The 23,079-nt window shown below is 53.2% G+C and overlaps 2 protein-coding genes and 1 long non-coding RNA gene across 7 annotated transcripts; 2 read left to right on the top strand and 1 right to left on the bottom strand.

Annotated features, from left to right (window-relative positions):
* Positions 1–3,214: 3,214 nt before the first annotated feature.
* Positions 3,215–20,527, top strand: LOC118975180 (N-acetyllactosaminide beta-1,3-N-acetylglucosaminyltransferase 3-like). 5 transcript variants are annotated; one of them, XM_037028968.1, is made up of 5 exons: positions 3,239–3,305; positions 5,084–5,193; positions 15,339–15,400; positions 16,889–17,574; positions 19,008–20,527. In XM_037028968.1, exons 4-5 carry the CDS (start codon positions 16,996–16,998, stop codon positions 19,584–19,586), a joined length of 1,158 nt encoding a protein of 385 aa, XP_036884863.1. In that variant the 5' UTR covers positions 3,239–3,305; positions 5,084–5,193; positions 15,339–15,400; positions 16,889–16,995; the 3' UTR covers positions 19,587–20,527. The 5 variants fall into 5 exon arrangements, with proteins under 5 accessions (XP_036884862.1, XP_036884865.1, XP_036884866.1 ...); XM_037028967.1 differs by lacking the exon at positions 5,084–5,193 and having other exon boundaries at positions 3,215–3,301; XM_037028969.1 differs by lacking the exons at positions 3,239–3,305; positions 5,084–5,193 and adding an exon at positions 3,331–3,349.
* Positions 20,528–20,904: 377 nt separating this feature from the next.
* INSL3 (insulin like 3) lies at positions 20,905–22,455 on the bottom strand. Its single transcript, XM_037028973.1, has 2 exons — positions 22,245–22,455; positions 20,905–21,374 (listed from the first exon to the last, which is right to left on the bottom strand). Exons 1-2 carry the CDS (start codon positions 22,432–22,434, stop codon positions 21,172–21,174), a joined length of 393 nt encoding a protein of 130 aa, XP_036884868.1. The 5' UTR covers positions 22,435–22,455; the 3' UTR covers positions 20,905–21,171.
* A 49-nt stretch (positions 22,456–22,504) lies between these two features.
* Positions 22,505–23,071, top strand: LOC118975185 (uncharacterized). Its single transcript, XR_005064017.1, has 2 exons — positions 22,505–22,561; positions 22,696–23,071. It is a non-coding gene; the product is annotated as an uncharacterized LOC118975185 (long non-coding RNA).
* Positions 23,072–23,079: the final 8 nt, after the last annotated feature.

Genomic DNA, 23,079 nt, shown 5'->3' with positions numbered 1-23,079 from the left:
AGGTTTTCTGTGATGGGAGCCTGAGTGTGGGCAGGCCTCAGTGCAGGTGGGCAAGAACGGGCCTGCTTGGGGCCCGGGACAGGCCTGGTCACCAGGACACTGGCGGGGAGCAGGTCTGAGCTCAGTGGAAAGTCCTGCGCCCTAGTGGACAAGTGAGGACCCTGCGTGCCTGGGCCTCAGGCTGTGCAGACCCCAGGGACCAAGCAGGGGCCAGGTGGGACTCAGGGAGAAGGGTTTGGCCTGTGGTCTCTGATCCTCCCACCCTGTCTTCCAAAGAGAGAAGGGGTCCCTGACTGGTGTGGCTCAGTGGGTTGGGCCTTTCCCCACAAAGGGATAGGTCAGTCGTTCGGTTCCCAGTCAGGACACATGCCTGCCTGTGGGCCAGGTCCCAGCAACCCTGGTTGGGGCATGCAGGAAGCACCGGATGGATGCTTCTGTCACACCTTGATATTTCTCTTCCCCTTTCTTCCTCCCTCCTCCTGTTTCAAAATATAAATAAATGAAAATCTTAAAAGACCAACGGAAAAGGGCGTTCTGGCTGTGCCTCAGCGTCTTCGTCTGGGAAGTTGGGAGCAGTCTTGCTGGGGCAGCTCAGTGCACATCAACACTGCTTTTATGTGGGGGTGGGGGCACCAGTCAGCGCACAGTAAATGTGGCATCTCAGGCACCGGCTGCTTCAGCCACACACTTTCCTGCCGCCAACAGGACCCTGGAGCCACCGGAGGCGGCCGCCCCTCTGCCAGGGCCGCCCCTCTGCTAGGCCTCAGTCCCCCGCAAGAGGACAGAATCAAACATCTGACCCTGTGGGTGCTTCACCTCCATCCCCAGTGTTTGCGTGCTCATGCGTGGGTGCAGGCGTGCTCGTGTGTACTCTCAGTGGCCTGAGGCCCCCCCAGATGGTCCCTTTGCTGGTCCTACGTGACTGAGTGGCTGGGGTGCCATGTCCATGTTGAAGGCCCCTGCCTGGGGGCACATTGTTCATCAGCACCTCTCAGTGGCTTGGCTTGGCTTTCTCGGGTCACAAGTGAGGTTTGGTATCTTGTAACACAGAAGGTGTTTGTGAAGCGTGGGCCCCTAGCTGCCTGGACATGCAGAGCTGTGTGACATGGGCCAGGAGGAAGGATGGGACACCCCTTTGACTTGCCAGGGCAGGATGGCTGGCTTTTTATGGTTCCCCGTCTGCTATGCCTGGGAAGCCCAAACTCACAGTGGGGCCCCGAGGCATTAGGTCATTTGCCTGGGGCCACCCCAGTTGGTGAGTAGCCTAGGTGGGACCTCTTAAACAATTAATATGATACTCACATTAAAAACTAAATAATCTTCGTGCAGCCTGGGCTGGGTACTTGGAGCAAACAGTATTGGTGGGAAGGCCTGTGGGAGGAGCCGGTGGTCAGGGACTTCTTGTCCTCTGAGTAACCATGAGAGCCCTGAGCCCTAGAGCCCTGCAGGAAGATTCACCGTTCATAAGAAGCTCCATGGGTCTAACTCCCCTTTCTCTTAACTTCCTTTCCCCCCCTAGAAACAGTCCAGTCTACCTTGGCACACAGGCCAGAGTGAGCATTAGGCTAGCCGTGCCTGTGCGCACTGGGTCGCCACCCTCTCTTTTTCCCAAACAACTCCTGGGCGACAAAACACCTAGTGGATACTATTTTTCTGCTAACAACCTCTAGTTCCAGAACATTCCATCACCCCCAAAGGAGAGCCCATTCCCATGAGCAGGCACTCCCTACTCCCCTCCCCCAGCCCTGACAACCTAATCTGGCTTGCTGTCTCTAGGGCTGTGCCTGTTCTGGACATTTCACGTGAATGGAATCAGACCACATGTGACCTTTTGTGTCTGGCTCCTGCCACCCAGCAGGGTGTTTTTCAGGTTCACCCGCACTGCAGCCTGTGTCCATGCTTAAGTCCTCTGTGGCTGAGCGATGTTCCCTCGTGTGTGTGTGTGTGTGTGTGTGTGTGAGCCAGGCTTTGTTCACCCCTCTTCAGCTGGTGGACACCGGGGCTGTTCCTGTCCTTTGGGGATGTGACTAGCACCACTCTGACCACGAGCTGCCAGGGTGGGTGTGTACCCGTGTTCTGGGTTGTTTCAATGGGCACCTAGGAGTGTGATTGCTGAGTCGTGTGGTAACAACAGTCCAGGTTTGAACCAGGGCCCTGTAGTCTCAGAATCTGCCCTGGGAGCTTTGGAGCTGCTCTGGGGTCCTCCTTGCCAGGAACCCCTGACAAGAAAAGACTCAGTTTCCTCGGTTGGGCGGGGCTTGTCGTGTCCAGAAGTTACTTCCTCCACCCTGGATGCAGGATTAGGGTGGTGCGCATTTCCCAGGGACACCTCAGGAGGGGCTCTGCCTGGTGTGGGGGGACCAGTGGGACCACTCACTCCCTCAGCACCAGGCCTTTGGGTTGGATTCTGTCTCCTTTATAGGGACCAGGACCTCAGGGATCCCAGGGCTCCACAGGGTGGGGGAGGGCTCCAAACTGAAATCGCAGTGAGGGAGAACGGGCCTCCAGGGCTCCAGACGGGGAAACTGAGGACCTGCCCCCATCTTCCCCCGCGAAGAGAAACACGGGGGGGGGGGTGACTGGAGCCGTCGCCTGAAGCCCTGTGGACCCAGATCTGACTCCAACAGTCGACACTACAAGCCTCCAGACACGCAGATGCCCGCAGCACCGGGTGGGGCTGGGTTCGAACCTTCAGCAGCCCCAACCCCAGGAATCTTGAAATCGGACTTGCAGCTTACAGAATCTTTCCCAATGCTAGCCGGTGGCCCGCGGTGTCTGGGGTCTCGGGTTTTGAGGGTTGGCAACTCTCTGATCCCCTGCAGAGACCCGAAAGGCCAGTGATTCAAACTGCTTCCTGCCCCCTTTCGGCCCTTTCTTCACGGAACACAGGGTGGACCTGCGCGGGGGGAGGCGGGGCCCTATGCCAGGGGCTGACAGGGCTCGGCTTGCACACCACCAGCGGAGGAGAGCTCGCTATCTGACTGTGGGTTGTTCTCAGGTAGGATCGTGATCCGCAGGCGACAGTAGAGGCCATGAAGGGCACAGGCGGTGGATGGAGCCCGGCTGTTAAGGGGGAAGGGGCGGGGCCAGGGAGGGAAGAAGGAGGGGTCAGAGGCGGGGGAACCTGTGCGTGGCAACCGGGATATTCCGCCCAGCAGTTGGCGGGGCAGGGGGCTGGCTGGCGGGAGGCGAGGCCTGGAGGGGGCCAGAGGGAGGGGCGGGGACTCGCGCTCAGGTGAAAGTCTTCCTCCTAGTCGCCAGTGGAGAGGACTAGGGGTGGCAGACTGGACCGTGTCTGGGGGTGAGTGTTGGGGTTTCCCGCGGACCTGGTGGACCCCCTTGGTGGAAGGTAGGGAGTGTGGGTTCTTGGGGAACTCTGCCAGGTGCCTGGGGTGGGGTCTCAGCGGGCGTTTACTGTGAACCTGCCAGGAGATGCTGGAGCCCATCTCCTTACCTGGTCTGGAAATCCCTGTGGTCCTCCGTCATCCCTGATAGTAACCCTAGCTTTTGTAAGGCTGGCTCAGACCTGGCTGGGAAGGGAGTCTCCCCCACACCTGGGGAGGAAGGGGGAGACAGGGACCACCCGGGTCTCTGGCATCCTGATCCCTGCAATGCCCCACGGACACTCGAGGCGACCCTAGACTCCTGCCCACCCACCTACAAGTATAGGGTAAGATCAGAAAAAGTGGAGGGTGAGGAGTGAAGGGCTCTCTGTGCGCTCTGGCCATTACTAGTACCGTTGTCGTTGGTGCTGAGATTGTTAGGTGTTAAGGTGGGCAGTGTCGGGAGCTGGGAAAGGATTGACCAAGAGAAGCATGTGCAGACAGTAAAGTTTTCATTCACTCTCCGAGAGAGGAGAGGGGCTTGGTGTGGAGAGACCCACCTCCCCAGACCGGTGGGGGCTTTGAGCTTTTATAGGATTTTAACTGGATTATAAAAGGTTGCGGGGTGGCTGTTGGATGACCCTTGTGCTATTGGGGTCCTTGCAACACGGGAGGTTTCCAGAGATTTTTCATAAGCTGCAATTTGCTCCAATGTTTTCTTTGCCTGAGGCTGGAGTGGGGTGTCACCTTTTGCCCTTGCTTTTCCAGTAGTGCTGCCGTCCTGGGGACACAAGCTTAGAAGTGTGAAATGGCAATCATGTTTGTCAAGGGCATAGGGCTGCTCAGCCAATAGTGCTGGCTTCATCCTTTCATTAGGAGCACTGATATGGGGAAGAACAAACTCTGGGGCCCCAGGTTTGCACTTTATCACTGTTACCTGAGGGAGCAGCTGCTAACCACCCAGGCCTACCAGGCACTGGGCCACATTCAGTCCCGAAGACCTCAGCTCATGGCTTCCCGGGAGTTCAGGTCCCTGCTCAGCCAGTGCCTACCAGTGTGGCTCGGGCAAGTTGCTCCTGGTCCCTAGACATGCCTCAGTTTCTCCCCTGTGAGCGAGGACAATGCCCGCTGCCATGAGGATGCACAAGGTGTTCAGCAGGCAGAAGCTTTTTTGATTAGGCTGCTCTGGCCACTGGGGACCTCCAGTGAGTGACTTTAGGTCTCTGAGCCTCACTTTCCCTAGGATGTCAAGCAGAGCTCATGGTATGGATGACGGTGCTGAAGGTGACATTGGTCCATAAGCCCTGTAGCCATTAAGTGGGTGCCCGGCAAACTTCAGGCATCACCATAACTATATGAATGATAACTATTATTACTGTTATTACAATCACCTCATTAGCCAGGTTCTCAACCGACTTTCCCACTGGATCAGGCTTTTTTCTCATGGCCACTTTTCAGATGGGGAAACCGAGGATCCCACGCCCTGCCTGGCCCCGGGACTCCTGTCATCCAGATCTGGGATTCGGTGCCCAGGGGGAGCTGGTCAGATATGGAGCTAGTCCTGGGGGCCACCTCTTCCTCCCACTGCCTCGTGGGCAGCAAGGCTGCTGCCGCACCAGGCAGGACTGAGGATCGAAGGAGAAGGTCTTGCCCTGCATCGGGTAGCAGGGGCCCCCATCTGGCCTAGGGGAGTGGCTGTGTTTGCCCAGCCCAGCCCTGACACCTATGTATCCTTCCCTTTCCTGTAACCCAACGGTCAGTGACTCCTGCCAAGTATTCTGGGTGTGGAGATACCAAGGAGGGGCCTCAGAGATTCTTTGCTCCAGGTTAGAGTTCAGGGAATCCAGACAAGCTGGCTTGGCATCAGGAGGTAAGATGTCACCGGGTGACTTCCTGGCACCACTGCTAAGGCCCAGATTAGAGCAGTGATGACATGCCTGCACTCTCACTGCCTTGTGAATCAGGGAGGATGCCCAGTGTTATGCCTCCTGATGGGAGTCTGGCTGGGCTTGATTGCTCAACAATGATGAGGAGCTCACTACTTACACGGCCAACTAAAGGAAGTCCCACCAGACAGTGGTTAAAGGCAGGGTTTGGGTTCTCACTTGACTTTCCTGGAGTGAGTACTTGGACCTCTCTAGTCTCAGTTTCCTTATCCATGTAAACAAGGCTACCTCGGTCCTACCTCTCAGTGCAGCTGTAGAGTATAGATAAGCACATGGTGGAGAGGCCGCACACGGGACATGGTGTGTCAACTCTAATCCTGATTATGCTGCTCATTGTGTTCTCATGGGTGACACTGACGTCTGTGTGCCAGAAATAATATGAAGATTGCGGGGCTCTAAGCACAAGGCCTGGGAGAGGGTCCTGACCAACTTGAAAGTGTGGGGGGTCCTTCAGGAAGTTCCCACAGGAAGGGACCCTGAGACCTCAGTTTCTCCAGCCAGAAAATAAGACCAGAGATGCCCTCTGAGGTCCAGCTGGGGCAGGGCTGGCATTTAAGCAGAAGCCTCAGTCCAGCCTCACATTCCTTCCTGGACCCATTCGAGGAAGGGTAGATTCTGCTCTAGGGGAGGACAGGCTCATCCAGTGAGTCATTTGTGATGAGCCCTGGGACTATAAACAGGGTTTAGGGGTCCAAATGGCACGTCACCCTTCTCCAACACCCGTGTGTTCATTGGGTGAATGTTTGCACAAATCCACCTTCATAACTGCGTAACACGCCTATCTAAAGCTTTATCTTCACTGGGCTTTCCCTCTTTTTTATCTTTTTACAAAAGCTCCTCCTGCTCCTTTGATCATGCTCCTTTGTAAATAGGGATCAGCCCATTGCTACTGGGAGGCCAAACTGGTACTTCATGGTGAGAGATCACCCTCAGATTCAGCAGATCAGGGTCCCAATCCTGCCAACCCTCCTCAACCTCAGCTGGCTGTGTCCCCTCTGCTAGGTGGGCTCCCTCTCTGTGCCCAACTCACCCAGGAACCCAGCCACCCCCAGATGCTGAGTGAGAGTCACAGGGCCTCCTCCACAGGCAAGGGACCCCTCTCCTGCAAGCGCCCCGATTCCATTCCCGACTCTCCGGGGTATTGTCTTTTCCTGGCTTCTCTGCCATCCATCAGCACATCAGCCCCAGGAGCACAGGGGGTTGCTCCATCAAGTTGTCTGTGCGCCCAGAACCCAGAGCGGGACATGGCACAGACCTGATGTTCAGAGCAGTCATGAGAGTACAAGTGATAACAGTGGCTGATGGTGATATTAACATTATCATCACTGGCACTTCGCCAAGGAGTGACTTGCAGAGAAGGCTGTTGGTCGTCTAGCCTTTCCCAGGACACAGGTTGTTATGCACACAAATAGGTTTCTTCCGGTGTCACCCGCACCCTTCCCCTCTCCTTTTGGCAGCCTCAGAGAGCTCCACACCCCCATCCAAATCCCAGGGGATGGCTGGTGGAAGTGCAGGATCAGTGATGACCACAGCATCACTGGTATTCAGCACCTGCTGGGGCCAACCCTGAGTTGGCGGCTGACTCCCTCCCACTTTGCAGGCAGGATGCCAACGTCCAGGGGGTCCCAGGATGATGGGGGGCCAGGTCGAGACGTCCCTCCCCAGGCAGCACTATGGCTGCTTCAAGGGCATCAGCCCTCTCACTCCTAACGGCTTGGACGGGGGATATGGAAAGGGCTGAACGGTTTCGATATACTTAGTGTCTTATAAATATTAAACAAGTCATTCATATTTAGTAAAGATTTGACTAAATACTAGTGTATGTAATGAGTCATGAATATTCAGCGACTGTGTATATTGGTACCTCAGGACTGTTTAGTTGCTTGTTCATATTCACTGTGTCAATATTAATATTTACTATGCATCATGAATGTGCCTCGCAGCTATTAATCATTGCCTTACAACTATGTCATGTATTATAAATACTGGGTGCTTCTTGCATATTGAGTGGGTCACTTGCATATTGAGTGGGTCACTAGTGGGTCACTAGTGGGTCACTAGTGTTGGTGAAGTGGGTCACTTCACCAACAATCAGCACTTCCTGCTCATTAGATGCATCATGAATATTTCAGTGTCGTGAATATGGGCTCTTTAGCACATTCAGAATATTTGGAGTGGGGAGTAGTCAGTGCCTCTTGGTCCTGCCCCCTGATTCTAATGCATCCTCCAAGGTCTCCCTCCCCCTCCTCCACATACCCCCATCCCCACATGGCCACTGTCACCTTTGGTGGAGTTGGGCTGAAGTGAAGCACATGGGAGTGGCTAATATATGGGTCATCATTCGTATTTTTCCCTCTGGCAACAAACACCAGTGAGCATTGGGTGGCGACAGAGCTATTGGGACAACCCGCCCCTGGGGCTCCAGGCTCATTGGGGAATGGACAAGAGAGAAGTGAGTAGATTTGTCCAATGGCAGTGAGAGCTGTGGCAGGAAGCAAAGCTGGAACAGGGTGGTTTAGCTGAGAGGCTGAGCCCCTCTAAGGAGGCAACACTGGGATAAGTCTGGAGATTAAAGCCAAGAGCAAGAGGGCAGGGCTTCCAAGGTAGAGGAAATAGCAGTGGCAGAGCTGAGCAGGGCGGTTAAGGGACTGTGGAGAGGTTGGTGTGGCTGGAGTAGGTGACAGGGGCTGAGGTCCTTGGTGGGGAGAGATGGGGATGAGCAGGTGCCCGAGAGGAGCCACACCCATGAGTCGCACTGCAGGAGGCTCTGGGCAAATGCAAGCAAGCACAGGGCTTTTCTGTGGGCTCTGGAGGAAGTGCGTTCTGGGTGATGGTGAAATCGCACTAGAGCATTGAGGGCAAACAGCCCGGAGCCGGATGGCCTGTTCTGGCCACTTTGGGAAACAATTGTCAGTGACTCAGATCTGTCAGGTTTGTCGGCATGCTCACATCCTGAAGAAACAGGCTCCCAAGAACAAGCCACTTGCCAAGATCCACTCAGGGCAAAGCAGGACCACGCAACAATGAATTTGAAACTGACCTCTTGGTTCCCTGCTAAGGTACCCTCTGTGCTTCCTCTCACCCCGCCGCCCCCCCCCCCCCCACGCCGCAGGAGACAGCCCTGCTTCTCAGTATGGCACTCCAGGTCTTCACAAGGTCTGGCCACACACTCCCTGGCCTCAGGAATCACCCCATCTCCAACTTTTACTTTTCAGCAAGTTAAACTCTTTGCCATTCTTTCAATAAGCCTTGTTATCTTCCTTTTTTGTGCTTTTGCATTTGCTATTTCCTCTACCTGAACACTCTTGGTGAACTCCTATTCAGCCTTCAAAGCCTCAGCTTCAATACCCTGGTCTTTATTCTGACCCAGCCCTGATCCCACAGGTGTCCAAATTTGTCTCCCACAAATTAAAGTCTTCCAGGTGACCAGGCCTGGAGTTGAGACTTCTTAGTTTCCTCAGAGCCTATTCAAGAAATGAGTGGATTTCTGCCAAGATGGAGGCGTAGGTGGAAACACTGTGCCTTATTGCACAACCAAGTTTAAAGTCAACAAAGTTTCAGTAACAAAAACACAACCAAAACACAGAAAATTGAACCATACGGAAGTCTGACAACAATGATCCATTCAACCTGACCAGTAAGAGGGGTGGAGCCAGCAGCACAGCCCGGTCAGTCAGGAAAGATCTCCCAACCCAGGCGTGCAGGCAGCCGTGGGCAGATCCCAGGTGTGAGGTAGCAACAGGTGGACCCAGTGAGGGCTCAAGGCAGTAGGCTGACAGCGGTCACACATTTGCGTGCAGATGAACCAGCGAAGGAGCGAGCAGTGAGCAGTGAGACAGACCATGCAGGCCCATCGGTGGGAAGCAGCAGAGGGGACCACAATTGCCCCTCTTTGACCCCGCCCCCACATACAGTGTCACAACCCAGTGACTGAGTTGCCCCGACCTGGTGAACACCTAGGGCTCTGCCCCTCACATGTAACAGGTACGAACAGATCAAAATATGGCTCAAGAAGTACTCAAAGCCCCGGAGCCGATAACTCTAAGCAACCAAGAAATAGCCAACCTATCAGATGCACACTTCAAAATACTGGTGATCAGGATGCTCACAGAACTGGTTGATTTTAGTCACAAATTAGAGAAACAGATGAAGGCTAAATTAATTGAAATGAAGGGAAATGCACAGGAAACCAATAGCGATGGAAAGGAAACTGGGACTCAAATCAAGGGAGTGGACCAGAAGGAAGAAAAAAGTGACCAAACAGAAAAGAATGAAGAAACAAGAATTCAAAAAAATGAGGAGAGGCTTAGGAACCTCCAGGACATCTTTAAATGCTCCAACATCTGAATTATAGGGGTACCAGAAGGGGAAGAGGAACAGCCACAAGTGGAACACTTATTTGAACAAATAATAAAGGAGAACTTCCCCAATCTGGCAAAGGAAATAGACTTCCAGGAAATCCAGGAAGCTCAGAGAGTCCCAAAGAAGTTGGACCCAAGAAGGAACACACCAAGGCATATCATAATTACATTAGCCAAGATTAAAATGAAGCAGAGAATCCCAGAAGCAGCAAGAGATAAGGGGACAGTCACCTACAAAGGAGTTCCCATCAGACTGTCAGCTGACTTCTCAAAAGAGACCTTACAGGCAAGAAGGGGCTGGAAAGAAGTATTCCAAGTCATGAAATCCAAAGACCTACATCCAAGACTGCTCTATCCAGCAAAGCTTTCATTTAGAATGGAAGGGCAGAAAAAGTGCTTCTCAGATAAGGTCAAATTCAAGGAGTTCATCATCACCAAGCCCTTATTATATGAAATGTTAAAGGGACTTATCTAAGAAAAAGAAGATAAAAAATATGAACAGTGAAAGGACAGCCAACTCACAGTTACTAACAACCACACCTCAAACAAAAGCAAACTAAGAGGACAGCTAGATCAGGAGCAGAACCATAGAAATGAAGATCACATGGAGGGTGAGCAACAGGGGAGTGGGAAGAGGAGAAGGGGGGAGAAGGAACAGAGAATAAGTAGCATAGACGGTAGATAGAAAATAGGGCAGAGGGCAAGAATAGTATGGGAAATATAGAATCTAAACTTGAGACACATGGTCATAAACTAAAGGGGGGGAATGGTGGGGGAGGGTGTGCAGGGTGGAGGGGAATGAAGGGGGGAATTAGAACAACTGTAATGGCATAATCAACAAAATATATTAAAAAAAAGAAATGAATGCATGGTTTTCCGATGTGTTTTGGGACAAGAGCTGCTGAGACCCTTCTTAGGGCTGAGAAACCCGGAGACAAAATGGGTTGTTGCTGTGGTAATGCAAAGCATTTACTTGGGACGCCTCCCTAAGCTCCATGTCCCCATTCGTAAGGTTAGGGTAGAGGCTCCGCCAGAGCTGTTCGCAGACTGTGCACTTCAGAGCAAGCAGCTGTTGGGCTTCAACAAGTCTGGCCATTTTGTTTTAGAATGAGGCCTGCAGTGGATGGATAGCAGGGTGGGACTCAGGGACTCAAACCCAAGTCTGAGAGGAGCTTCTCATGGCCCCGGAGTGGCTGCCCAGTCACTTGGAGGAAGAAATGCCAAGAGGTATGCCTTCCTTGGTGAAGCCAAGCCCCTAACCCCAGGGGCCCTACAGCAGCTATTGGGTCCTCACTTCAGACAGTGACACCCAAGGGGACAGGTTGGTGACTCTCGGGGCACAGCCCACAGAGGCACCCAGCAAGGTTTACTGGGCCAGCGAGTCCTCAGCACCCCCAGGCCTGCTGAAAGGGAGGCCCAGGGGTCATTTGTCATGCTGGTGCAGTGGTGGGATTTTATGAGGTTGGCATCATTTCTTGCCTGAGGTTTTAAGGGGGTCTTGGTGGCTGCAAAGGAAAGCAGATCTTTGGTGCATTAATGGAGGACTGTTGTAATAGGGAGGGGAAGTGAGCTCCTGACTTGAATTCTTAATTTTATGAGGGACCTCATAAGGGCTGGGAGGGTGGAATAGCCCTGGGGTCCCTTCATTGCGGACATCTGCTGAGAAAAAGTTGAGAATGCAAGTAGCCAAGAAGGATGTTTCCTATGCAAAGAGTTCTGATAAATAAACAAGGAAAGAAGAATGTGAGGAAAATAACAGGCACTGATGGAATTAAAACTAAAGGGGACAGAGTTCCGGCCAAGATGGAGGCATAGGTAGAAATGCTTCGCTTCCTCACACAACCAAAAGAAGAATAACAACAAATTTAAAAACAATAAATAAACAGAAGTGCCAGAAAATCAAACTGCAGGGAACTCCGGCAACCAAGGAGTTAAAGAAACATTCCTCTGGACCTGTAGGAGGGGCGGAGATGAGCAGACTGGAGGAGAGAACCCATGGCAAGGCAGCTGACTGCATGGGTGAGGTGAGGCTGCTGACCTCAACACTAAACTCTAAACCTCTAGCTGTAAAATTCGGGGGGGGTTTCGAAGGCCGGGGAAGCTCCCGGTCTCACAGCAGAGTTCGTTGGAAAGTGGGGCTAGAGCGGAGCAAGGGATCAGCCATTACTCCCTCTCTGGCGCCTACCCGACAGGCTGTGCCACAACACAGCAAGGAGGGTTGCCCTGCCCTGAGGAATAGCTAGGGCTCCACTCCCTTACAACTTAACAGGTGCACCGAGACAAAGAAATATGGCCAAAATGAAAGAACAGATCAAAACTCCAGAAAAAGTGCTAAGTGTTGAGGAGATAGACAACATATCTAATGCAGAGTTTAAAACACTGGTAATCAGGGTGCTCACAGAATTGATGGAGCTCTGTAGTAAAATGAAGAAAGAACTGAAGGCTACACAAAGTGAAACAAATTAAAATATATAGGGAGCCAACAATGAAGGGAAGTTAACTGGAACTCAAACCAATGATTTGGAACAAAAGGAAGAAATAAACATCCAACTAGAACAGAATGAAGAAACAAGAATTCAAAAAAATGAGGAGAGGCTTAGGAACCTCTGGGACAACTTTAAACATTTCAACATCTAAACCTTGATGATGCCAAGAAGGAGAAAAGAGAAAGAAATTGAAGACTTATTTGAACAAATAGTGAAGGAGAACTTCCCCAATCTGGCAAAGGAAATAGAGTTCCAGGAAGTCCAGGAAGCTCAGAGAGTCCCAAAGAAGTTGGACCCAAGAAGTTGGAACACACCAAGGCACATCACAATTAAAGATAAGGAGAGAATCTTAAAAGCAGCAACAGAAAAGGAGACAGTTACGTACAAAGGACTGCCCATAAGGCTGTATCAGCTGATTTCTCCAAAGAAACCTTATAGGCAAGAAAGGACTGGAAAGTAGTATTTGAAGTCATGAAAGGCAAAGACCTACATCCAAGATTACTCTATCCAGCAAAGCTTTCATTTAGAATGGGAGGGCAGATAAATTGCTTCCTAGATAAGGCCAAGTTAAAGGAGTTCATCATCACCAAGCCTTTATTCTATGAAATGTTAAAGGGACTTATCTAAGAAATAGAAGGAGATCAAAAACCATGAACAGTAAAATGACAACAAACACAACTATGAGCAACAGAATCTAAGAAACAAAAACTAAGCAAACAACTAGAGCAGAAACAGAATCACAAAAATGGACATCACATGGCGGGTTTATCGGTGTGTGGGGGGAGTGGGGAGAATGGGTGGAAAATGTACAGGAAATAAGAAGCATAATTGGTAGGTACAAAATAGACATGGGGGTGGGTGTTAAGAACAGTATGGGAAATAGAGAAGCCAAAGAACCTATATGTACAACCTATGGACATGAACTAAGGGGGGAATGCTGGAGGGTGGTGGGGTGCAGGGCATAGGGGGATAAAGGAGAGAAGAAAAATTGGGACAACTGTAATAGCATAATCAGTAAAATATACTTTAAAAAAAACAAACAACCTAAATGGCTGCTCTGAGAGGCTCTGTCTTGCCCTGACACTCTGGTCCCAGCGACACAGGCCATTATGCAGCTGTTTCACCTCCTCTCATGCCTCCCCCTCGCCGGGTTCAGCTGAGTTGTAACTGTGTTTGCGGAGGTGTCTTCCTTGCCTTGGAGCCCTTGTTCAGAACCTACAAAATACATTCCCTGTGAACGAATGCTTGGCCATTTAGGTTTGATTTTTCTATTTAATAGTTTGATTTTTCTATTTAATAGATGTGTAAATAACATGAATAAGCAATAGTAAATGTCCTAAACATTCCATATGGTGAATTTATACAGAACGATACTAAGATTCATGACTCACTTCCTGATTTGCCTCTCTGACCATTCTTGGCTTTGAGCTCTCCTCTCCCGGCTAGTTCCTGTTGGTTCAGACCAGGATTTCTCCATCCAGACAATGTTGACTTTGGGGGCTGTCATCCTCGCCGGTGGGGCAGCACAATGCTAATTTAATAAGTGCGCCTGGCCCCCACCCACTCCGTGCCATTTACAGTTCACACCCCCCCCACCCACACAAAGATAACAAAAAATATTTCCAGCCCTGACTGTGGGGCTCAGTTGGCGAACGCCGTTCCTCGAAGGGTGAGTTCCTGGTCAGGGTGCACGCCTGCCTGGGTGTGGGTTCTGTCCCGAGTCGGGAAGTGTGCGAGAGCCAGCTGATCGACGATTCTCTCCTTGTCCTTCTTCCTCCCTTCCCCCCTCGTGGGAAATAAATGAGTAAATAAATAAATACTTCTTAAAGTATTAAAATAAATAAATAACTGCAGACATTGCCAAGTGTCCCCCGGGGGCAAAATCACCGCTGGTCCAACCTCTGGCTTAGATGTTAAACTGGAGATGGGTTAGTGGCTAATCACCCATTAATGGTCACAGGTTCTTAATGAGGTGGCCCTGGCTTGGCAGAGGGGGGTTTTGTTGGTTTGTTTGAGATTTTATGTATTTATGTATTTTTAGACAACTGTTCAGATCAGGAAGATGTCCTTTAGAGATTCAGTTCATTCTTGTGTCACCTTCATCAGTCCACAGTCTCACCCCAAGATAACCTGCCTTTTTGGGTCTCCCAGACCTGCCTGCCAGAAACCAGACCCCTGGGGACTGGCAGCCACCGTAGGGATGCCACGGCAGCAAGACAGGTTCTGCGCCACCTGCAGGCTGGGCCCTGCCACTGCTCAGGCTCTGCCAGTTCATTCCCACCTCAGGGCCTTTGCATCTGCTGCTCCCTCGGGGAGCAGTCCCCGAGGGATACTGTTTAGAACCTACAAAAAAACCCCTACAGTATCCCCGGGGGGATAGTATACCCCCGGGGATACTGTCCCCTGAACCTCAGCCATGCTGGCTCCTCCACACTATCACATCCCAGCTTAAATGTCACCTGGGCCTCAAAATTCCAACATGCCACCAGACTGCATTTTCTCTCTTGGCTTTTGTCACTTTGTATCATTTTATTGAGGATTTTATTTAGTGTTTGTCCCGCTTGACAGTGTGGATTCTGAAGTGGCAAAGGTATTTAGACACTTTGTACCTGATCACCACTGAGTCCCCAGCTCCCAGGAGGTGGCGTACAGACACACAGGAAACAGTGGCTTTGAGGAATGAGTGGAAGCCCGCATTCATTCCAGAGTCAGACTCTGTGGCAGGACAGCATGCATTCACTCACCATCCACTCCGCACTTTCCCTGAGCACTGACTATTTGGCGGCGCTGTTCTGGGAGCCGGGGTAGAAGGGTGGACATGCCAGGTCACAGGGAGCTTATGACCTGGTAGAGGAGATGGGTAAGGGAAATACATTTCAAATGTTTTGTTATGTATTTTACATGGAGGCTCAGAGGGGTCCAGCTTCCTTCTCAAGGCCACACGGTGGGATGTGTGGGCTGGGAACTGAGTCCCCTTTCTGAGTGACATCTGGCTGGAGAGGCCTTAGCCAGGCAGGGACTGTGCAGACACAGAGATGGACACATTGGGGAAATAGCCTCAGGGGCCCCGGGGGCAGGCCCCGTCCCTGCGCAGCACCAATTTGTGGCTCTAGATGTAAACAGTAAACTACTCGCTTGCCTGCTCCCAGGCGGTAGCTGGGTGGCATCGTTTGGGACAGGAGGGGACCAGCAGAGCCCCCTAAATGCCCCACACTGTTCCAGGTGCCAGTAGAGACAACAAGGAGACCCCCCAGACCAGCAGAGATCTCCTGAGGTGGGCTGAGGTAAGTGCTGAGGCTCGTGTATTCATTCAACAAACACTCGATGAATGCCCACTTAGGTGTCTATCCCGGAGAGGTCCCTTCACACATGAACAGCCCCGTGAGTTGGGGACTGTTCAGAAGCCCCTTTTACAGCTGAGGAGACTGAGGTCCGGGCTGTGGAAGGCACACAGCCTGAAAGTGATGGAATCGGGGTCCAGACCCAGGAGTTGGGCTCCGGAGTCTGCACCCCTCAGGGACAGGCCAGTAAGTGTTTGCTGAAGAGCTAAGTCCTGTCTTGGCTCCAATCCAGAACTTCCCCAACACACTGGAAAAGAGACCCTCAAATTTAGGAAAACAGCACAGACACCACCTTACCAGGCAAGAAGGCACTAAGGTGGTCCAGGGAAGCCTGGGAAAGGGACTCACAAGGGACACCTGGGGCTGTGCCTAGAGGAGGGGGAAAGCTCCCAGGAAGAGGAGAATTAGAGCTGGGGTGTTTGAGTTTGAATAAGGGTTTGCCGGATATAAATTGAATCAATTTAACCTTTTACTCATAAATGTATTCATTCAAACACTCCCTGCTCTCCCCACGTGTCTGCCTCATGCTAGGTGATGCCTGGCCCCCAGATTTTGGAAGACAAAGCCAGACACGGCCACCCCACGGGGTCAGGACCGAGCCAGATCAGGCGGTGGGGCTGGAGGCACCCACCGAGGAAGCAGGACTCTTCTGTGGGGTGGAAGAGGGCTTCCTAGAGGAGGGAGTGTGGAGACGAGTTTGCAGGAAGAGCAGGAGTGGGCCCAAGGAGAGGGCTTTGCTGATACATGCAGAGCCTGGGTCTGCAAAGGGTCAGGGGCCACGCTCAGGTCAAAGATCACTAAAAATAGTGAAGAAGCCCTGGCTGGTGTGGCTCAGTGGATTGAGTGTGGGCTTGAGAACCAGAGATTCGCAGTTCAATTTCCAATCAGGGCACGTGCCTGGGTTGCAGGCCAGTTCCCAGCAGGGGATGCACGAGAGACAACCATACATTGATGTTTCTCTCCCTTTCTCCTTCCCCTCTAAAGATAAATAGATAAAATCTAAAAAAAAACTAGTGAAGAAAAAGAAGTGCTGGTTGTATCGGAGCTCAATGCCAGAGCTCAGAGCTCTCTAGAGCAGCAGGTGTTAAGAGAAGCAGGAAGGACCCCAGCAGCTTGCACTGATAAAAAGGGGGGTTCCGTCTCCATCGAGGAGGCTCCTGGGCCATCTCTGAGGCAGGGACATGAGGAGGAGCAGGTTGGGTGTGGGAAGGCCGGATTCTGGGCACATGGAGTCTGTGGGGCTCTCGTTGGAATTCCCGTGTCTCAGTTTCCTTTGTGAATATGGAATCCCAGGCGGGCCCCAGCTACTGTCAGAGTCCAGCTGGGCTGGGATGTGGAGGGGGCGGGATGTGGGGGACAAGGTGGGGGTGAATTTCAATAATTTACCAACTTGAGTGACAGCAGGCTGCAACCAGGTGTTGGGGTCCACAGGTGGCTCAGGAAGACTGCTTGGCCCATCAGGATCTTCAGTGGCTGTTACTCCCCCAGGAGCCGCCCTGGGGATCTCCTCGGATCAGCCCCAAACCCTGCAGTCCAGGATGAGGTGTCCGAGGTTTTCGCAACAGGTGGGCCTGGCTCTGGTCCTCTGCACCTTCACTCTCCTCTTCCTCCTCCTCAGTCTGCTCTCATCACCACCCCAGTGCAGCCCCTGCACGAAACTGGAAGAGCCTGGGGACACCCCCGGGGCTCTGAGCTGGCTGCCCAAGGCAGCCGTCCCTGTGCGGGCGCCCTGCAGGGCCAACACTTCCCTGGCCCAGCTGCCAGACTTTGCAGAGCAGCCACAGCACGTGCGCAACTTCCTGCTGCACAAACACTGCCGGGACTTCCCGCTGCTGCAGGACGTGCCGCCGAGCAAGTGTGCGCAGCCAGTCTTCGTGCTGCTGGTCATCAAGTCCTCACCACACAATTACGAGCGCCGGGAGGTGGTGCGGCGCACTTGGGGCCGCGAGCGGGCTGTGCGGGGCCACTGGCTGCGCCGCCTCTTTCTGGTGGGCACAGCCCAAACACAGCACGAGGCCCACAAAGTCAACCAGCTGCTGGCATTGGAGGCGAGGGTTCATGGCGACATCCTGCAGTGGGACTTCCACGACACCTTCTTCAACCTCACACTCAAGCAGGTGGGCTGGCAGGAAAACAGTCACCTTATCGGGGCCACCTGAGCTTCCTGCCCAGATCACCACCATCTCCTCTGAGGGTCCAAGGGAACCAGCAGACCCCGAACCCCACCCCACCCCACCCCACCCCCTCTAATGTCCTCAGGGCATCTGAGGGCCTTATCTCTAGGGGAGGTGGGGAGAAAGCCCAGCTGGCCAGAGGTTCAAGCCTGGCTGCAGGGTCCTGATAACCCAGGTTGAAGTTCAGGCTCTGTGTTGCCCTTGATGATGTTCACCTCTCTGTGCCTCAGTTTCCTCAGCAGGGAAATTGGTTATTAATTGGGCTCACCCACCTCTGAGGGCCACTGTAAGGATTGCATGAGATAATATTTAGAAGTCACCTGGACCCGTGCCAGACACTCAAATAACGTTGGCAGTGGGGCTTGGGGATGCGGGGACTGGACAGAGCACAGCCTGTTTTTGTCTGGTCAGTCCCCCTGTGAGGCCCCCGCTGTGCAGCGTGTACAACACAAAAATGGTTTTTGTGGACAAGAACCTGTGAGAGGTAGAGAATCCACATGCAGAGGAGGCAGTGGAGGCTCCAAGGACCCACCCAGCTTGGGTGGGGGGAAGAGCAATCTGCACAGATACACCCAGTGCAGTTCCCTGCTCCTGGCAGGCACAGACTGGTCTGGGTTCAAGACATCAAGGGGCTACTTCTGGGTCAGGCAACCTTGTTTGAGGCACCATCACTGCACAGCCTCTATGTCCTGGTCTATAAATGGGGTTGAAGACCACACCTGCCTCCTATGCTTGCATTAGGGACTCAGAGCAGAGCTGGCCCTCAGGACTGTATGTGGCAGGCACAAAGGTTATTATGGAGGAAACTGAAACCAAAGGGAGGGAGCAGAGGGCCAGGACCCCTCAACAAGCCACCTTCTTAACCAAAACACCAAAGGGCACGGTAAATAACAACTTGACACACGGTAATCCAGCCTGCAGGAGGCACTGAGCCCACAGTGGTGCTGGGAACACAGCATGGGTAGGAGACGCAGCCCCACCCAGGGGCAGCCCAGAGTCTGGGGGGGTGGGGAGATGTCCAGTAGCCACCACACGAGCAATTCTATGACAGCAGCGCTCAGCCAGGCACAGTGGGAAGGAATAGCAGTGAACGCAAATGTGCCAGTCTTCCTGGCGCTGTACAGAATATCCTCTTCGTGGGCCCCAGTGCTCCTGCAGGCAGGTCCTGAGCTGTGGCCTGAAAGGAAACTTGGACACTGAGGCACAGAAAGGAGCGGTCTTTTGCTGAGGTCACCCCACAGGGTGGAACCTTGACCCCAGGCTGGGTTGACAGGGGGACACAGCCTCAACTGTGCTCAATGGGCTGGGGCGGCCAACAGGGACTGAGGCTGATGGTCCCAGCCTTGAGCCCTCGTGCCCTGTCTGTCTGCCCACAGGTGCTCTTCCTACAGTGGCAGGAGGCTCGGTGCAGCAATGCCAGCTTCGTGCTCAATGGGGACGATGATGTCTTCGCGCACACAGACAACATGGTCTCTTACCTGCTGGACCACAACCCTGACCACCACCTCTTTGTGGGGCAACTGATCCAGAACGTAGGCCCCATCCGGGCCCCCCAGAGCAAGTACTATGTGCCAAAGATAGTGACACAGGAGGAGCACTACCCGCCCTACTGTGCAGGTGGTGGCTTCCTGCTGTCCCGCTTCACAGCAGCTGCCCTGGGCCGGGCCGCCCGCACCCTAGACCTCCTCCCCATCGATGACGTCTTCCTGGGCATGTGCCTGCAGCAGGAGGGCCTGAGGCCCGCCTCACACAGCGGGATCCGCACCGTTGGTGTTAGGTCTCCCTCAGCACGTTTGTCCTCCTTCAACCCCTGCTTCTACCAGGAGCTGCTGCTGGTGCACCGCTTCTTGCCCTATGAGATGCTGCTCATGTGGAATGCACTGAGCCAGGCCGACCTCATCTGTGGCAAGCAGATGGGGATCTATGGAGGTGGTGCTGGGACCCCTAGCCTCTAGGCTCCCGTCTCCACCCCCATAGGAAGGGGTTCCCTCTTCCTCCCAGAAAGCTGAGAGCTTTGTCCTCCTAGGGCACAGGGGAGTGCTGTGGAATGTTTGATAGTGAATGTGAATACTTTTGTGGCAAGCTCCTGCACAACCTTCGAAACTCACCCAGTACTGCTCATACCATGTTCATCATTTTCCCTAGACTCTCGGCTGGAGGGACCGTCTCTGTCCATGGCAGCTACTGGCAGAAGCACTTCAGCCAGGGTTCCAGCGGCTGCTGGTCCTTCCAGCCCCTTTGAGTCAAAGTCCTGCATTCCCACTCCACCCTTGGTCTCAGGCTGGACCTTAAACAGTGGCCAGCCTCTCCTTGGTAGTGAACCTGCAGTGGTTTAATCATGGGTGGGTTCTGGCTAGGGTTCAAGGCCAACTGGGAATTCCTGGGTACACATGCAGCTGAAGCAAGAAGCACTTTTCAGCCAGGGGGAAGGGTTCAGTTACCGCCCCTCCCTGGGCCTTGGACCCCTCAGATGGTAGGAGCGGCCTGAGAGGCTGTGCACGGGACTGCCCCCTCTGTGCCTGTGGTATCAGTGCTCAGTGGCAGACACACTGGGCAGAGGGGGAGGCAGCTATCTTTCTCAGGCTGTAGTGACTCAGGGTCTAGGCCCTCTGGCAGGACCAAGCCCCCACACCTGTGCTCAGGGAATAATATTGGGACCAAAGTGCCTTCACAGGGCTCAAGGCCTGTGCATACACTCCTTTACATAGTGTGTGCCTCCTGTGTGCTGTGCTGCCTGCCCTGTTCTTTTTCTCCCAGCCCCGTGGGAGGGGTCGGCAGACATGAACCCACCTCACAGGAAGGAGTTTATATTGTACAGTCCGCATCTTAGGATGGAGGGAGGATGCAAGTGAGAAGAATGGTCAGGGTTGGCTCAATAAATATCCACTGTGACCCATTCACGTATTCATGTGTGTGTGTGCACCACCAAGGGGACATTAGATATTAAGGTCCTCCCAGGGCTCTTAAGAGATCCTGGGATTTGAATCCTGCACTTGGTCATTCCCTGCCTGTCTGACCTTGGCAAGCAGCCATCTCCCTAGGCCTTAGTATCCTCACTTTGTATTATGATGACTCTCAAATCATTGTCAAGCTCCCAGGAGTGCTGGTGGTCCGTGGCTGCCAGGAGCCAAGCCAACATGAGGGCTGACCCAGGCTTGTCCTTTTCTATTGAGGAAGTGCAAAAAGCTGCTTTGAATTCTGCAGTTTTATTTATTTACTAGTGGGGAGACAACAAGATGGGGTGTCACAGATGCAGAGAGGGTGGTGCCTGGGGCTCCTCAGAGGTGAGGACATTTGTCCCTCAGTGTGGCATCTCTCTGAAACCAAGGATCCTCCAAGCCAGGGTCGGGGTGTGTCTTTTTCCCAAGTGTACCCTACAGAGGACAGGTGGTCTGGGGTAGGTGGCAAGTTCCATGTCCCAGGAGGTAATCAACAATGTCCCCCCAGATATGGGACTTCATGGTGCTGTGTGGCTTCAGGAGATCACCAGACCATACCTTCTGGGTCTCTGGCTCCCCAGAAGCCATGCCCCAGGAAGGCTCAGTGGGGACAGAGGGCCAGCAAGTCTTGCCAGGTGCAGCCACTGAGACAGCAGTGGTGGGCAGGGTTGGTAGCAGCAGCCCGGCGGCGGTGGTGATGGTGAGAGGCCTGGGGCAGGGGCTGAGGGTTGAGTAACAGCATCGGGTCCCTATTGGCCACCAGCCCATGGAGATGTCGTCCTTCCAGCCATTGCAGCAGCTCACCTGGTGACAGAATAGACCCCCCCCAACGCTGTGTGCACACTCCTGCATGCTCACATCCCACTGAGTGCCCCACCAAACACTTATACACACAAACAGTCAGCACTTACTAAGTGCCTATTGCATACACTGGACACAGATTTAATCACCCATCCAGGTTTGTGCAGTCTTGACCCACATCCACACTCAAGTTCCCAGCAGAGCACGCCCCATTTACTACCTACTTGGACACCCAGACACTTAACAGAGCAGAAGACAGCAGAGGTGACATGTGACACATTCATGTTCACAGGTGTGCATACAGTGGGTACAACCTGACACAAAAATACCCCAAGAGGAGCACACATGAGTACATGCCCTCAAACCCTCTCACAGTGCCCCCCACCTGCCATCTATGTGTCTGATCCCTGTCATACAGACACATGAACACAGGACACACATGTGGGACATACGTGCACACAAACCTGTTTTATGCCCTCTGAACCAGGGCTGGGACCTGGTTGAGGAGAGTGAGGAGAGTGGGCACTGGCCTCTTGGAGTACAATTTAAGGGAGCGCCCAAGCTCAATGATGCAATATTTTAGAAATCAAAATGATTGGGAAAATGCACGAAGATCAAAATACTGACATGGTAAAGATGATCTGTGCACTTGCAAGGAGGTTCTGCCTGTTCCCAGTAGGCTTCGCACAGGTTCCCGCCCACCAAGCGGGGAAAGCATTCTCTACCGACTTGCACGCACCGCGCAGCCGGCAGGGGCACTCTGGTCACGGGGTGAAAACCCGCCTGCCCGCGGCCTCGATGCCCACCTGCACTCCGTGCACCCGCCCCACTTAGAGACCGGGAAACACAGTCCCCACCCCCCGCCGCACTCACGGTTGCCGTCAGCCAACAGCCTCCCGGGTTCAGGGGACCAGCGTGGGCCCCCACACACTCGCACCAGCGTGCGAACAAAGTGGCGGCCACACAGCTTCTCTGGCGTCTCCGGGGCAGGCGCGCGGCCCAGAGCCAGTATCAGGGCCGGGCCCAGCAGCACCAGGGCCCAGGGGAGTGGGCGGGGGTCCATGGTGGCGGAGGCACGAGCCCAGCCCGCAACTCCTTTATAGGCGCCTAGCCCGCCCCAGCTGGGGACCTTGGAGGAAGAAAAAAGCGTGGAGAGGGCCCAGGGAGAGAGGGTCAAGGGCAGGGTCAGGGTGAGTGCAGCATGAGCCTTGGCACTGTGTTTCCTTTCCTTTCCTTTTTTTCTTTTCCTTCTTTTCTTTTTCTTTCTTCTTTGTTATTTTATTTATTTATTTATTTATTTATTTATTTATTTTTGTAATGCTAGTGCCTGACTTGATTAAGCTTTGGTTATGGAGACTACCATCTCAGTGAGGGCCATCACCACAAACCACGTGCCTGCCCAGCTGCTTGGTGAAGTGCTGTCCACTTCAGCGAGACTCCTGTTTTCCAGATCTTGGTTGATTTTGGTAACTAACCATTTGGGCCGCTTGTTTTTTTCTCTTTCACACTTTCAGTTACCTCTGTCATGTTTTGAATTCACAATAAAGGGGGCAAAACCCCAGTCCCCTCCCCCACCATCCTCAGTAGCAGCCGAACCGCAGGCCCGTGCATGTTCTGTCTCCCCGGCCCCTCACTCTGTGGCCCCAGGTGTGTTATTTTCAGGTCCTACAAGTAATAAACCTTTATTTTTTTCAAAGTTCCCTGAGGG

Source organism: Sturnira hondurensis, unplaced genomic scaffold, assembly GCF_014824575.4.
Source record: "Sturnira hondurensis isolate 20B ecotype Veracruz unplaced genomic scaffold, ASM1482457v3 Scaffold0020119, whole genome shotgun sequence".
NCBI classification, from domain to species: domain Eukaryota; kingdom Metazoa; phylum Chordata; class Mammalia; order Chiroptera; family Phyllostomidae; genus Sturnira; species Sturnira hondurensis.
Note: the sequence above shows the minus strand (reverse complement) of the source record. Positions and strands in the feature narration are given on the sequence as shown.

Coding starts and splice junctions, on each gene's coding strand:
- LOC118975180 (XM_037028970.1), top strand. CDS start 16,996: ATGAGGTGTCCGAGGTTTTCGCAACAGGTGGGCCTGGCTCTGGTCCTC. Junction 17,575..19,007: donor TCAACCTCACACTCAAGCAG/GTGGGCTGGCAG, acceptor GTCTGCCCACAG/GTGCTCTTCCTACAGTGGCA.
- INSL3 (XM_037028973.1), bottom strand. CDS start 22,434: ATGGACCCCCGCCCACTCCCCTGGGCCCTGGTGCTGCTGGGCCCGGCC. Junction 21,375..22,244: donor GCTGTTGGCTGACGGCAACC/GTGAGTGCGGCG, acceptor TTCTGTCACCAG/GTGAGCTGCTGCAATGGCTG.